This window comes from Pieris brassicae, chromosome 7, assembly GCF_905147105.1.
Source record: "Pieris brassicae chromosome 7, ilPieBrab1.1, whole genome shotgun sequence".
NCBI classification, from domain to species: domain Eukaryota; kingdom Metazoa; phylum Arthropoda; class Insecta; order Lepidoptera; family Pieridae; genus Pieris; species Pieris brassicae.
Window position 1 is genome coordinate 14,927,967 of NC_059671.1, and position 14,765 is coordinate 14,942,731.

Below are 14,765 nucleotides of genomic sequence, written 5' to 3' on the forward strand. Positions count from 1 at the left end.
AGTTTCTTAGGAATTACTGCCATTGTTTGGTTCTTAATCCAGAGATAATATATGAATCAGGTGCTACGAACAGCAGCCCACAGCAACGTTGTCAACTTTGCGGTAGTGTAGTAAAATGTCTCTCGGCTGCGAAAGAAGCGTTTACAATACAATTACGCAAAAGCGGTACTGTATGTAGAAAACTTTTCGGTAGTAATATGGCTTGACCCCAGGTTTAACTTGTTTATATTTAGTTTCAAGTTTCAACCTGAATATCACTGACGAATAAATATCTTCTTGTGCTATCAATGCCATTCTTTACCTTGCCTTTGGCATATTATTTCTATTATCATTTTAAATCAGCACATATTTTACTTGAAACTGGCATAAAGTCAAAACTATTGCCATAATATTAAAAAATATATATCAGCACATGTTTTTCTTCTACTTGATCTACTTCTGTGGATCACAGCGTCACAATAGTTGTGAGATTTGACAATAGTAACCTAAAAGTCTTACCATGTCAAATTCTAATTAGTAATTACATTGCTCTTGTATAGAATTTGATTGGGCTACTAATATTAAATATTAGTATAGTCATTTTTTAAGAAAAAATAGCAATTTAAAATAATGTGGGGCGATTCCTTATTAATTGTGTTTATTTCCATTTGTACTGCACTCTTAGGAGAAGGTAAGCCTCAAACAGTATGTAATATCTTCGTTATAATAAGAGCAGTTTAACTAGTAGTAAGAGGAGTACTCATTCTCAGTATATGCATAATGTAAAAAACGCCAGCGAATGACGCTAATAATTACAATTTGATCTAAACCTTGATCAAAATTTAAGAACCTTATTTTGGGGAGCTGTGTTTCCAATTGGATAGCTACCATTCGCCTTACTTGTCACTTAATACAAATTGACATATTTACTTGATACAGCCAAAGGGCTGTTGATTTCATAGTATTAAGTACTTACCTTATTTGTACTTTCCAACTTGTAAAAAAAAATATCAAAATTTCAGGTCTTACTTGGATTTTAGTATATAGAACTGAAAAATATCAAAAGTTAAAAGTGGAAGTTGAACGTCAGAGTAAGAAATGTAAGTTCAACTTTACTATATGGTTTATAAATACAGTTAGTTATTTATTACCATGTATTTGCGTGTTGTTCCCACAAGAATGTAAGTGCATGCTCCTATTTCATCATGCCTCCTGCTAATGTCATGTGGAACATGGTGTGATGGTTGTGGCTCCTTAGAAACATTGTGTAATCAAAAAAAAAACTAGGCAATTAAAAAGAGTGGCGGAGAGTTTATTGCCAGTTCTTCTCTTCCGTTCTACGCCCTTGATGTGAGAACTGGCAGTAAATGTAAATTAGACGCATTTAATGTATATTTCTTTTTTATTGACTTTCATAAGTGTACATTGTGTTACCTATATGAATAAATGATTTTTGACTTTCACTTTGACAATAATTACTTATTTATATGCTAAAACACATGTCTTTTTTCTTCATATTTTAGTGGAGCGTCGAAAAGAAGCACATGGGGATTCATTAGACAAACAACATAAAAAAAAGATTGAGCGCGAGGAAGAACGTCTAAAGAATAATAATAGAGATTTATCATTGGACAAGATGAAGTCAATGTTTGCTATTGGTTTTGCTTTTACAGCACTTCTTAGCATGTTTAATAGTATGTAAGTAAAAAAAGTATCTAGTAAGTTGATATTTCGTCTCAATTATCTAGTTAGTTGAGCCATATTTTGGGCTTAAAATTAATTTTACGAATTTTTACTCTTTAAACTTGTAAACTTAACCAATAATAAACCAATTTAAATCATTTTCAGATTTGATGGTAGGGTTGTTGCTAAACTGCCATTCCATCCTATATCTTGGATACAAGGATTGAGCCACAGAAATTTACCTGGTGATGATTACACTGACTGCTCATTTATATTCTTGTATATATTATGTACTATGAGTATACGGTAGGTAATTCTTTTAAGACTTTTAGCTTAAACTTTATTGTTACAAATTGCAAATAATGTTTATTAAGAATCATCAATTTTATTTCAGGCAAAACATTCAAAAACTTTTAGGATTTGCTCCATCAAGAGCAGCATCAAAACAAGGTGGTGCCCTATTTGCTGCACCACCTGGACAGTTCAAATAAATAATTTATTTTAAATAATACATTTTATTTTAAAATTCCAATGTTCCAATTGGATTGTTTAACCTTTAAGTTATTGCAGTTTTGTTATAGTTATCTTTTAAGGTTTACAATATGAAAACAAAATTTGATTATATATTAATTTAATAAACATTAAAATCTATTAGAGGTTCATTTATTAATAGTCTATCAAATCCAAATCTTGTTAAATCTGTATCTGTGTAATGACAGTCAATGACTAAATCAGATATGGCTTTTCCTATACCAGGTGCATGCTGAACACCTAAAAATTAAAGAACAATATTTTTTTAGAGTTGAGTTTGAAAGACAGAAAACACTATTGCCAGTTATAAATGATATGTCCTATTTTTTACTCACCTAATTGTCCAAATCCTGTTGCAAAAATTAGATTTGTATGATAGGGATGTGCACCTAAAATTCCAGAATCATCAAAATTGTTACAATCATAGACTGCTCCATGCCAATGCTGTATCTAAAACACCAATATTAATTAAGATTTGATAGATATGTTGCATTCATAACCTGCAAGTATTCTTTCTTATTCTAACATTTCATATAACATAATTATTTTACACACCTTTGCATTTGTTAAATTTGGAAATCGATTATCTAATGAAGGCTTTAAAAGTCTTTCAAAATTTTCCTCTGGAGTCATAACGTTATCTGATTTCAGTGGTATTTGACTGCATAGAATGTTGTTGTGCAAACCATTTTTTCTAATCCATAACCCTGAGGTGTCCATTACAATTGGTGAATTTAATGCAATGTTTGATTGTCCAGTACTGCATTCAACGGAATATATATTTGATTCCCTGTAATAAACAAGTCAACATATGTATCAAAACTTGGGAGTCTTGAAACAATCAATTTTATATGAACACTATTATGTGTTATTATTTTTAAATAACTGATTAAGAAGGAATTAAAATAATGTAGCAGATAATCATTTTGCTAACCTTTTACCTACAGGCAAAGACAACGATAAAAGGCCACTGCCACTGCCTATATTTGCTAATCTTGCTATATTTGATGAATCTGTTCCCGCTGCTAACACACAAACTGCAAACTTAATGGAATGCTCTTCGCCATCTTCTGTTTTATAAATTACTCTTTCAATTTTCTGATATGACATTGGCTTCACACCCTCCATTAAAACATCCCTTTGGGATTCTAAATCAAATCCAACTACTTCCCCATGAATATAATTAGCTCCCAATTCCTGTGATTTTTTAACTAAAGCCTGATGTAAAGCAAAGGAATCAAATACACCTTCATTTTCTGTACTTATACAACCTAAAATTTAAACCAAATCAATTTCCATACATATCAAATTATGATTTAAAAAGTAACATTATCTGATACGAACTAATAAATGTCCAGTACTCATGTTAAAAGTCCCTTTACAATTTGTATCAATACTTTAAACATTTACCTAATTTAACATCAGATGTGTTGATCCAAGGGTATTTTTTACTTAATTGATCAACTGATAGGAGCTCATTTCTTATGCCAAATTCCTTAAGGGTAGTCACATTTTTTTCCAAGATATCAGCATATTTATCACTTGCTAAAACTAGACATCCATGAGGGTAAAACTTAATATTTACATCTTTGTTTGTCTTTTGCTTAATGTTTCTTAAGAAATCTGTACTATACTGAGAAAGTAGAATATTCTCTGGTAAAGAGTAATGTTGGCTTAGTACCGTAGTAGGCCAACTCTTCAAAGTGTTTTGCTGTTGAAAGATAATAATTATAGTCCTCTAAAATCTGGTATAAGGTACTTACTATAAGCCAAAAATATATAATTTACAAAACTGCTACTATTCTAACCTGAACTGGTTTTATATCAGGAATCAGATTATACTAAATTGTAAATTTTATTAGGACTACTGTGTAGACTTTCAAGAAGAAATGAGTCAAATGAAATTGAAACATTTTGGGAGAGACATCTTAAGCATAATTCAATACTCAAGTGCAAAGGCAATACGGTACTCACTTTAAAGTTTTTTTCCAAAACCACAACATTCAAACCTTCACCAGCTCTCGACTTCAGCCAGTAAGCCCCTGAACTTCCTAAATAACCACCTCCAATTATGACTACATCTGCATGTTCTGGATTAAATGGTTTTGCCTCCTTTTTTAATAATTTACTGTTAATATCATTATTGATAGCATTTATAGTTCTTTGAATTGGATGTTTAAATTCTACATATGTTCTTTTAGTTAATGTATTAAAGGATTCTAATAATAATAACTTATTCAAAACCTTCGACGATAACATTTTCATTTTAAATCCTGTATTTTTAATTTAAAACTACATTTAAAAAGAGCAGTGATTGTATATATATATATATATATATATATTATTAATTATATATGTATTGCTCTATAGTCTATGTTGCTATTCTTTATTATATATTTCATTTCGTTACCAGGCCACAAAATTAATAAATATATATATTTCATTTACAAATATACACTAGAAACATTAAATTGTATCATAGAGTACCCAAGGCGATTAAGTGTAAAGGTAACCCATGTCAAAGTTTTGATTGTACTCCTTGGATTTGCGCATTGTATCCAATTTGCACTAAAAATCGTATTAATATCAGCTAATAGCTATACAGAAATTGACAACTAGCTACTTGAGTATTTATCCCAATACTGTATGAATAGTAAATAATTTATCTAACGCAAAGGGAGGAGGGAGCTAGGGATGGTGAGGGACCCTCGACCATTATAACCACTAACTGGCTACTGATGCTTAGCGGTCGGAATAACATCATTAGTCCGTTTAAGTGTTACATGACCTCAGTGCAGTGATTGTAGCCGTAGATTATAGTAGTCGCTACAACTGCTATACCAAGGGCAAGTAATCTAGCACCACGACCTAAATGCCTAAAAGCTATATGGAAAAACGGCAAAATATTGTAGAACTTAGCTAAAAAAAGAATGGCAATGACAGGAACCCAGATTCCAATATTACTAATCTTTAAAAAGAACCCAAAATAAAAGAAAATACATTTTTTTTTACGAAGTTCTTCTTCTGTAACCCTGTAGACCCCTAGCGCATGCCGCAGACGCATTTGGCTGGTTTCTTTTTAAATGCAAATTTCATTAGTATATAAAAAATAAATATACTTATATTACGCAAATAGAACATAGACCATAGAGTCATAGACGTTTAAAATTACGTCACGAGCCGCGATTCGCGACTTTGAGCTGCCAAGTCGCCGAACGCCACCGATCATATTATTTTTCGAATTCCTTTTTCATCTTTTGTCATACTTCTGCGGAACGCCTCGGTGGGAAGACGTACACTTTCTGCCGGTTGCAAGATAAAAAGCTTTCAATAGCTCATATTATTTTTAAAATTAGAAATAGGCTGTGTTTTAAAAATTATATCCTTAAATATAATATGAAATACACTCCATTGCATCAACGCAATATATAGACGTAGCTTTAAGGCAGATTGTATAGTCGAGTAATAAGATTTATTTAGTGAAATCTAATAATATTGAATAATTGTTAATGTGGTTAATGCATTAATAACGAACTCATTGAACTATGAATTTGTGGTTTCCTTTGTGATAAAAGTTATTTGGAACAATGAGCCGCCATTTTGTATCGCAAGCAAGGCGTGGCACTTTTTAGTGCAACATCTCGGCCACGTCTGAAAACTATTACGCAGTCTTTAGAAGATGGTAAGTTAGTTGGTATTATATTGATTTATCATGAATTACATTTTGTCGAATTCTTAGTGTTGATCTAACAATGAAAACGCTAATACTTTGATTACGTAAGTCGTAGAATATGGCTCTTGGTAGGTATTTGGTATTTATTATTACAAACACTGAAGAAATGGCATTTTTATTTAAAATATACTTCATATTTGCTTGATATACAAAAGTTTTTACGTATATCGTGTTAAGATAGTAGTAGAATAGGTAAAAGTAAAAAGGCCAACATTTCGTTCTAGGCCATTGTCATTTGAAATTATTTTAAATTATATTTACAATCTCGAATAACATTTAAATATTTTAATTATATTCGTTAACGAATTGAGTCAAATAAAAAGAAGTTGTTATTGAATCTTTTACACGCAACACGTTTCAGGGTTGCCAGTCCCGTCAACCTGACATCTTTCCAGAATTCTATGAACATACAGAACTAATCTCTTACATTTTTATCCCAGTGTGTAAAATAATTTTGATATGGAGAGGGAAAAACCATGAATTTGTTTAGTAATAGTAATCTAAGATACATAAAGACCCATATGCATCTCAATAATAATTCTGACCATGAGTCATGGTTGTTTTCTTCTATATAACCACATAGGGAAAATAGTGAACTACCACATAACAGTTTTGGGCATATCATTTTAATGTTACTATAAGCTTGTGTATGTATGACAAGTTATAATTTATTCTTAAATAATTTCTGCATTAAGTCATTACTTTCTGAGATGAAATTATAGGAACAACATTCAGTTCATAGTTAAATAACTTTAACATTGTGTAGAATATTAAGGTTCCTTTCTATAAGCAGTTTTTAATTAAAATAAAGTTTTGTTTGATAAAATGATTTTGGTGAATTTTACACATATTATACTTTTCTGGACATAATTGTGGTTTATACATATTATTCAACAAATTGAAGGGATACTTAATATGATACTGTGATCCAAGACCCATGATGTTAGTAGTTTCAAACTCTAAACAATGTTTAAATTTTTGTTATCATTTACATGTGCCATTTAGCTCATAGTTTTATAGGTATTTATTAAACTAAGCTGTTTTCATTGTATGTCATCAATTTTTTTTAGCCCATAATTTATAATAACTAAACCAGTCTAACAATATTGCACTATAATTAAAGTACTCCTTTATCTCTTTCTGTTAAATTGTGTTCATGCTGCCTTCATGACAAAAGAGACAGATGAGTACTTTATTTAAAATTGTGCAATTAGCATGATTTAGATTTTGTATAAATAAACACCCAGCTTGTAATTTTTTCTGTATGTGTCACTGTCAAACTTATGTTCATGACATGTTAGAAAGAAATTAGTATATTAAATTCCTTACGGTCTGGAAAGGGTCACCATCAGACTATTCTTATAGATAGCACATTTTTTTATATAGAATATTTAAGCAATGTTAGTTCTGGGTTGGCCTGAACGAGATCACTTATTAACTATAAGGCAGTTCGTCATTTTTATTTATATTTTATAAAAAAAGGTATTTATTTGTTACAGCCTCGCATGGAGCCATTACGATTGCTGAACTGTTTAAGCCTTCTCCTTTCACCAAGCGGTGGCATCAAATGCAGGGATGTTATTTATACACTTGTTGAGTTAGTATTCCTTTTTATCTCAATTAATAAAATTATTAGCAGTAGTAGTTTTCTAGAAAATTGTTGAAAAGAATTCTTATTATTAATTCTGAATTTTAACAATAACAGGAAACAATGTATACTTACACCATCTTGATAGTTAGAATTGATTACCACTATATTGTTTAAATAATTATTGCTGTGTACTGTGACACTAATTATTTTGTTCTTAAAATCTTTTATAATCTTTGTTATATGTAATTGGTATAAAGTGATTATTCATTTCAATTTGACAATTACATGGCATATCAATTTTAGATGTAGACAAGTATAATACTTATTATAGTCTCAAGGGAATCATTTAGTGTAGTGTTCCATTCATAAACTGTGCTTTCTCCTACTAAATTTTACTTTTATTTTCAGATTAATGAGAAAGTATTCAAAAAAGCTAGTATCAAAATGTATCTATATACAGATTCTCAAATGTACTGACCTAGAGCTATTGACTTTATTCATGGGTTGTGGTGGATGGAGATTAGTACACATGTGGCTGACAGAGAGCATTGTTGCAAAAAATTGGCCATTAGTACGTGAACTGTTAGAATTACTTTTACTTTGTCCTGTAGACATAGAACGACTGAAAACAAATAACAATCCAAAACTCATAAAAGAACTATCTAAAGATGGAAATCATTTTGGTAAGTTAAATTTAATAAAAAATATTAAATATACAAACAATTATTGTAAAAGTAATTTTTTTGTTACAGATATTAGAGTGTTAGCTTCAAAGTTAGTGGAACAGTGGTTAAAAATAGTAAAAGGGGAGCAAATTACACCAATCTCAATAACAGATATACCTGGAATTATTTCTAATGCACAGCAGGAAGTTAGTAAAACAGAAATTTTCGAGACTGAGGTAAAGTGTGATATAGTACAAGATGATACTGTTGTAGATAAAAATATAGAGAACATAAAACCTCCTGAGGAAGATATTCCTTCTGAACCTCCTGACAATTCTGAAAATCATTTACAAGTAAAAGATGAAATACCAGAGAGAGAAAAAGAAGCAATTCCAATACTTAAATTAAGTTTAAAGAATGGTAAACAGATAATTTCACAAGTCCATGCTAACAATAGTCAAAAGGAAGATTCACCTGTTAAAGAAAAATCAAAAGAGAGGACAAAAAGCAAAGACAATGATAAATTAGATAGAAGGAGTAGTAGTAGTAGTAGTTCTTCCAGGTCAAAACATTCAAGTAAATCATCTTCGTCATCGTCACATGATAAGCACAAACATAAATCTAGCAGACATAGTGATAGTAAAGAAAAATCTAGAGACAAAGAAAGAGATAGAGACAAAAGTAGGCATTCATCTGATAGTTCTAAGTCTAAACATAGTAGCAGCAGCAGTTCAAAAAAATCCAGTTCTTCCAGCAGTAGGTCAAAGGATGACAAATCTAGTAAACAGTCAAGTGATAAAGTCAAGGAAGAGAAGGATAAAATAAAGGAGGAGAAATCGAAATCTGAGAAAACTGTTCCTTCCATTCATAAGTTAGGAAAGATTCCAAAGTTAAGTGAAGTTAAAAAAGATAAGCCTTCAATATCTATAGAGGTTAGGAAACCTGATGAGCCTAAGCCTAAAACTGTTAAAATGTTTAATTCAAAATTCAGGACACATGGCTTAGAAGAGGAAATTAAACCTCCACCATCAAGGGCCACAATTTTGAGCAATAAAAAACCTCCTCCAGCTTTACCACCTACAGTTTCAATACCGAAACGACCATCTCCTGTTCATAATGAAACACCACCTGAAAAGAAAGCTAAAACATTGGATATTTCAAAGATAGAGGATAAGCCAGGAGCTATTAAACTAATTCCGCCTAAACCAAAACGTAAGTATAATTTCTTGTATCTCTATTTAGCTTCTTTACTAACTTTTTTTATTTTTCCAGGATATGGCCATCGACAGAAACTGGTGTTTTATGCAATTTCACATAATTTTTTTAAGTCTTATTTTCGTGATGGTAAGTCTAAAATGTATAGCACGGCGGGTTATTCGTTTATTTCATTTCTTGTAAAGAATTTGGTATTTCAAATAAATGGTAAATTGAATAACTCTCTTTCGTTGACCATAATAGACCTGATCTGTTCAAAGAAAGAAGGAATGCTTCTGTGGAAGACCCGAGACTCGACGATGAGCCAATGGGACAACGCCGCACACTGCGTCTGATCTATGACGAACATTTCTGCAAAATAAAACAAAAAATATTTTAAGTATACAAAGGCAATACTAAATGATAAAGGTATCATTCAAATTTTAAAACAAATGCATGGCAAATTAAAAGCGACAGTTGTCATTTTCTATAAACTGATCCTATAATAATAAACTAATGGTCTAAAGATTAATCGGAAAACTTGCTGTGAGTCTCAGCCTCCCTATATTTTACTTTTATTTCGATCAAGTAAAAGCCACAAGCCAGTTTGCCGAATAAACATAATAGGCCTTAAATCCTAAAATCGTCGTAAGAAATACGATTACAACCCTTAATTGTATTTACGTTGATGGAACGAAGTAATAGCAGACGACTCCTTAAAGTCGCTAAGTGTCGAAACTATATTTGTATAGGTATAGGTTATCACATACATACTAGTATTCTAAAGTATTGCGTTCTCGTGTGTTCCTTATATACAATACAGCTTATGTGCTGGTTTCTACGGTGTAGCTTTATTCTAAATCTGAATTGACGAAATATTAATTTCAGTAACATATAGATGTAGCTACAGAAATCAACCTTGATGTGATAAAAATAAGATAACATGTGCATCAGATGTTTTCATGTTGGTATTGTTTTTATTTTTATACACGTTTTTTATTTAGACAGTTAACATTGAATCCAACAAAAGTAATGTGGGACTATATTGACTCCCAATTTATTTTTGTAATACCAAAAGGTGCACTCAACCTGTAATTGCTAACTTAGGTAGATAGGTAGTTAAAGATAAAGTAGGTATTTTGAAAACAACGGTAAGTAAGGATCGGGTTTTCACTATGCAAATCAAAATATAAACTGATCGATGCCTTTAGTGTACTGAGGAAATAAAGCAGCATTATATACAAGAGATCGATATTTTAAAGCGTCGCGGGGTTCGTGTCATTTTGAGCCATATATATAATTACAATAGTTACATTGGAATGTTTCTAGCTTTGGGAAACACTTAACGTTGTATAGTAACTTTAGGAACAACTCATTATTGCTTAGCTTTACAAAAAAAGTAATTGCTAGTTTTCTTCAGTTAAATGTCGGTTAAGTAAACCATTTAGGTATGGCTATTATTTAGTAACCCATTTATCTATAATCATTCTAGTTTAAAGCAACAATTTATAGTTGCACCTGTTTTGTTATTGTATTGTTAATAATAATAAGACAGCTGCAACTATAAGTTGTATCGAATATTTACCAAAAAGCGACAGGAAATGTTCTTAATAATTTAACTAGAGTGACTTCATAGGTGGCAAGCAAAGAAAGGTTTCGCTTCCCACGAAGTAACTCATTTAAGATATTAAATCGTGCCAGTACGTTACATATATTTAAAGACAAAAATGCAATTTTTATGACTAATGTAAAATAAAAGATTTATAAATAATCTTGATCCTGTAGAATTTCTAATTGGGTCACAATTATTAATAAAAAAAATAAGATCAGATTGTTAATAAAAACGTAATTATTGAATGTTACACATTCAAGACGATTTTTTTTCATATTTAAAAAACATAAATTTTACGGTTTTATGTTGCAATAAAAAGTAAAACGTTCACCCTCATAAGAGGACAATTACTGTTTTTTTTATTAAAGTGCCTAAATAGTCTCGATACAAAGTTAAATATATTTTATATTGGTTCTCTAACCACGTTTAAATTTCGAACACTTGGTGCATAACATATACGTGTAAGTCATATTATTACATACATACAATTTTAATGGAAAATATAGGATAAACCATTAATTAGTCGAATATAAACTACTAGAAAAGTAGCTTTTGGGTAATTAAGATAATTGTGTAGTAGTAATCATAAACTTCCTACAAGATTTATTTAGTATTGTCTATGTATTGTAATGCCTAACAGTAACGGAACAATATGGAATAAACCAGAACTAGTAGTAGAACTATAAAATAAGGACAATTAATTACTACTTATACTTATTTACAGGAATTCTCACTTGTTTCTCTTAACCTATGAAAGACTGCTATGCGGCATATATGCACGTATTATATGATTTTAATAAATTTGTCGAAAAAATTTGACTACAACATGGAAATTATTTTAATATTTATAATTTAACTGAGAACGTTTCACATCAATCGAAATAGTTATTGATTTCATAGTGTGAATAATACATAGTTGGATACTATAAATCCTTAAGGAGGCAAAATATGTTGAGTTATTCTTTTACAAAACTAGAACTTTTGCAGTAGTTCTTGTCTAGTGTGCGAAGAAACTAAATCAAAAGATTTGTCACCTTTAGATAGAAGCACTCGCGTTATGCTTCCATAAATCGGTAATCCTATCATCTGCATAACAAAGTCTATTTATATCGGATGTTCGAATTTCGACGAGGTCTCATCCGATATTGTACTTTCGGAGATAAAGTCAGTTTTTTTAGATCTATTATTAAAACTATATATGTATAAAAGCGCTGTTTCATGGAAAAATATATTGTTTAAGAAAAACACTTTTTGAACTTATGTAAATAATTATAAGTTTTTAATTATAATACAAAGCTTTAATCCGTTGAAAAAGTGTTTTTCTTAATATGTAAAAGCTATTTTAACAAAAGACAATAATATTATTATTTTATTTGTGACTTTAACGCTTTACTAGAATGTGTTACAAATTTTCATTAAAAAAATTGAGAAATTAACCCATATCCATCCATCCACTGCCCATCCGATTTTCAAAATTACTACTGGTATTATTTTAACAGATTTAAACTAGTAAACAGTAATGCTCGCGTTAAGAACGTTAACATACAAAATATGAAATGCGTACGTACGATTAATCAGTAAATATAAAAGCTGTCTTACCCTTTTTATTTCTTGACTCTATTATACTGAAATGTATAAAAAAATACAACTGAATTTTTGTAGAGTTTAATAGTCTTACCATTTATAACGATTAAAGGTACTCGTAACGCAGTTGTTACATGTATTTTACATAGCCCGCTATTATACATTTTAGATTGACATTGAAATATAATGATTATTTAACTTTGATGTTTGTGTTATGTATACATTAATTTATACTATTATAAGAGTAATTATATAATGAGATATATGATATAATAATGTATTAATTGTCTACTTTTTATTACAGCCATGGTTTTACAAGAGAGTGATATGTTCATGGATGCTTTGAATGCTTCTGCAACAAACAAAAAAGAACCAAAGAAAAGAAAACGACGCACAAGCGGATCTAAGGATGGTAATGCAAATGATGGATCACCTCCCCACACACCAACCATAACGAGTCCAAGCAGTGAGAGCAAGTCTGTACCCCCTAAGTTTTATCAAGATACCTTGGATAATGAAGATAAGGCGAAGGAAAAAACACCGGAAGACACTGAAAGCTCTACAGTTCCAAGTAGTGATAGTAAAATGGAGACTGATGAACCACATACGTTAACAGTAAATGGCTTGAAAGGTGTCCTTTGTTATCACAAAAGAAAAGGTCCCAAAAAGAGCATCAAATGGAAACCAGAATCGGAGTTGGAAGAGGTGCAGTACTTTGAACTAGATGAAACAGAAAGGGTAAATGTCACAAAAACTTTTACGGATATGAAATACTTGGACAGAATACATGAAAGAGAAGCATTCGAAAAGGCAAGAAATCTCATAAACGACGACGTTATGGAAGAGAAAACTAGCTGGAAACCTTTAGTTTTAATAAATGTTGAAGGACAAACTCCAGTTGAGTATGGCAAAAATAGCAAAGAAAAAGATATACAAGCATTAAGGGAAAAGGTAACATTACAGCCATTATACTTCTATAAGTCAATGATTCCTGATTCACCTCTTGAGCCTGATCCGGAAACGCACACATACTCGGAGCCAACAATAATACCCTTGGAGGATGTTACAGGTAATCAGGATAATGTAGGTGATTTTAGAAACATGCCATGGCCAGAGCCAAAAGGTAATGCTCCTCCAAATACGGCAATTAATAATACAAATGTCGCTCCACTATTCCCAACGAATATACCACAGTTCCCAAATGGCTTTCCAGGCCCACAATTTCCAGGGATGGCTAGTTTCGCAGGACCCCCAATGATGCCCGGTGATTGGCCAAATGGAGTGCCACCCATGATGCCAAACGGTATGGCTGGACAAATGCCGACCCCGGGTATGCCACCGGGACCAATGCCACCCGGTAACTTACCACCGGGTATGATGGTACCCCCAGATAATATGATGATGGGTCCAGATATGTTTGGAGCACCAAACCCTATGTTCCCTGTTGGCCCTGATGGATTTAATATTCAACAAAATATGTTTCCAGTTGATTTTAATATGGGTGGACCTCAGGGTCCTCCTGGGCCCGATGGTTTTAACGGTCCAAACAATTTCCGTGGGGCTATGCGGGGTCGTGGCTCAGGTGGTTGGCGAGGAAAGGCGGCGACTGGCAACTGGGATATGTCGCAAAGAGGTCGTGGTGGTCGTGGGGGTGGACGTAAAACTGTTTGTATTTACTTTCAAAGAAAAGGCTCATGTCGACAAGGTGACAATTGTACTTTTTTGCATCCAGGAGTGAATTGTCCTTTTTAAGTTGTACAAATAACCATAGAATTTGTTTTTGTAAATAAGAGCTAGTTGTATTTTTTTATTTTATTGTAAAGATAAAAGACTGTCCTGTGTAAATAAGTAGGAATAAGTGATTAGATAAATAATTTTAAAAGTTGTAAGTACATAACATTAATAAGGTTGTTATTTATAATGATACACTTAAAAAAACATCATATTCATGTTTTTTCTTTAAATTTCTACTACTGCCTTCATTTTGTTACCCTAGCGACTTGAGCGTGCTTCTCTGAACCCTGACGTCTTATGTTCGAACCCCGGTTGTGCACCTTAATAGCCTATACGGTCGTCAACCTCCAAAAAAGCACATTGTTTCTTTCCATTTTTGTCATCGTTTTCATTCAAGTATGGCGAATGGAAAAAATATATGGTGGAGTTGAGTAGTTTATGTATCCATTTTGAACGATC

General features: G+C 31.6%; 3 protein-coding genes across 4 annotated transcripts; 2 read left to right on the top strand and 1 right to left on the bottom strand.

Moving 5' to 3' along the window:
* Window positions 1–445: 445 nt before the first annotated feature.
* Window positions 446–2,168, top strand: LOC123711699 (calcium load-activated calcium channel). Of its 2 annotated transcripts, XM_045664408.1 has the most exons (5): window positions 460–670; window positions 1,002–1,079; window positions 1,503–1,677; window positions 1,828–1,968; window positions 2,057–2,168. In XM_045664408.1, the coding sequence occupies exons 1-5, from the start codon at window positions 610–612 to the stop codon at window positions 2,151–2,153; spliced, it is 552 nt and encodes a 183-aa protein (XP_045520364.1). In that variant the 5' UTR covers window positions 460–609; the 3' UTR covers window positions 2,154–2,168. The 2 variants fall into 2 exon arrangements, with proteins under 2 accessions (XP_045520365.1, XP_045520364.1); XM_045664409.1 differs by lacking the exon at window positions 1,002–1,079 and having other exon boundaries at window positions 446–670.
* Window positions 2,169–2,260: 92 nt separating this feature from the next.
* LOC123711698 (FAD-dependent oxidoreductase domain-containing protein 1) lies at window positions 2,261–4,502 on the bottom strand. Its single transcript, XM_045664407.1, has 6 exons — window positions 4,168–4,502; window positions 3,604–3,904; window positions 3,128–3,464; window positions 2,749–2,983; window positions 2,529–2,643; window positions 2,261–2,433 (listed from the first exon to the last, which is right to left on the bottom strand). The coding sequence occupies exons 1-6, from the start codon at window positions 4,456–4,458 to the stop codon at window positions 2,294–2,296; spliced, it is 1,419 nt and encodes a 472-aa protein (XP_045520363.1). The 5' UTR covers window positions 4,459–4,502; the 3' UTR covers window positions 2,261–2,293.
* A 918-nt stretch (window positions 4,503–5,420) lies between these two features.
* Window positions 5,421–14,374, top strand: LOC123711684 (serine/threonine-protein phosphatase 1 regulatory subunit 10). Its single transcript, XM_045664381.1, has 5 exons — window positions 5,421–5,875; window positions 7,426–7,523; window positions 7,926–8,200; window positions 8,270–9,394; window positions 12,877–14,374. The coding sequence occupies exons 1-5, from the start codon at window positions 5,873–5,875 to the stop codon at window positions 14,322–14,324; spliced, it is 2,949 nt and encodes a 982-aa protein (XP_045520337.1). The 5' UTR covers window positions 5,421–5,872; the 3' UTR covers window positions 14,325–14,374.
* Window positions 14,375–14,765: the final 391 nt, after the last annotated feature.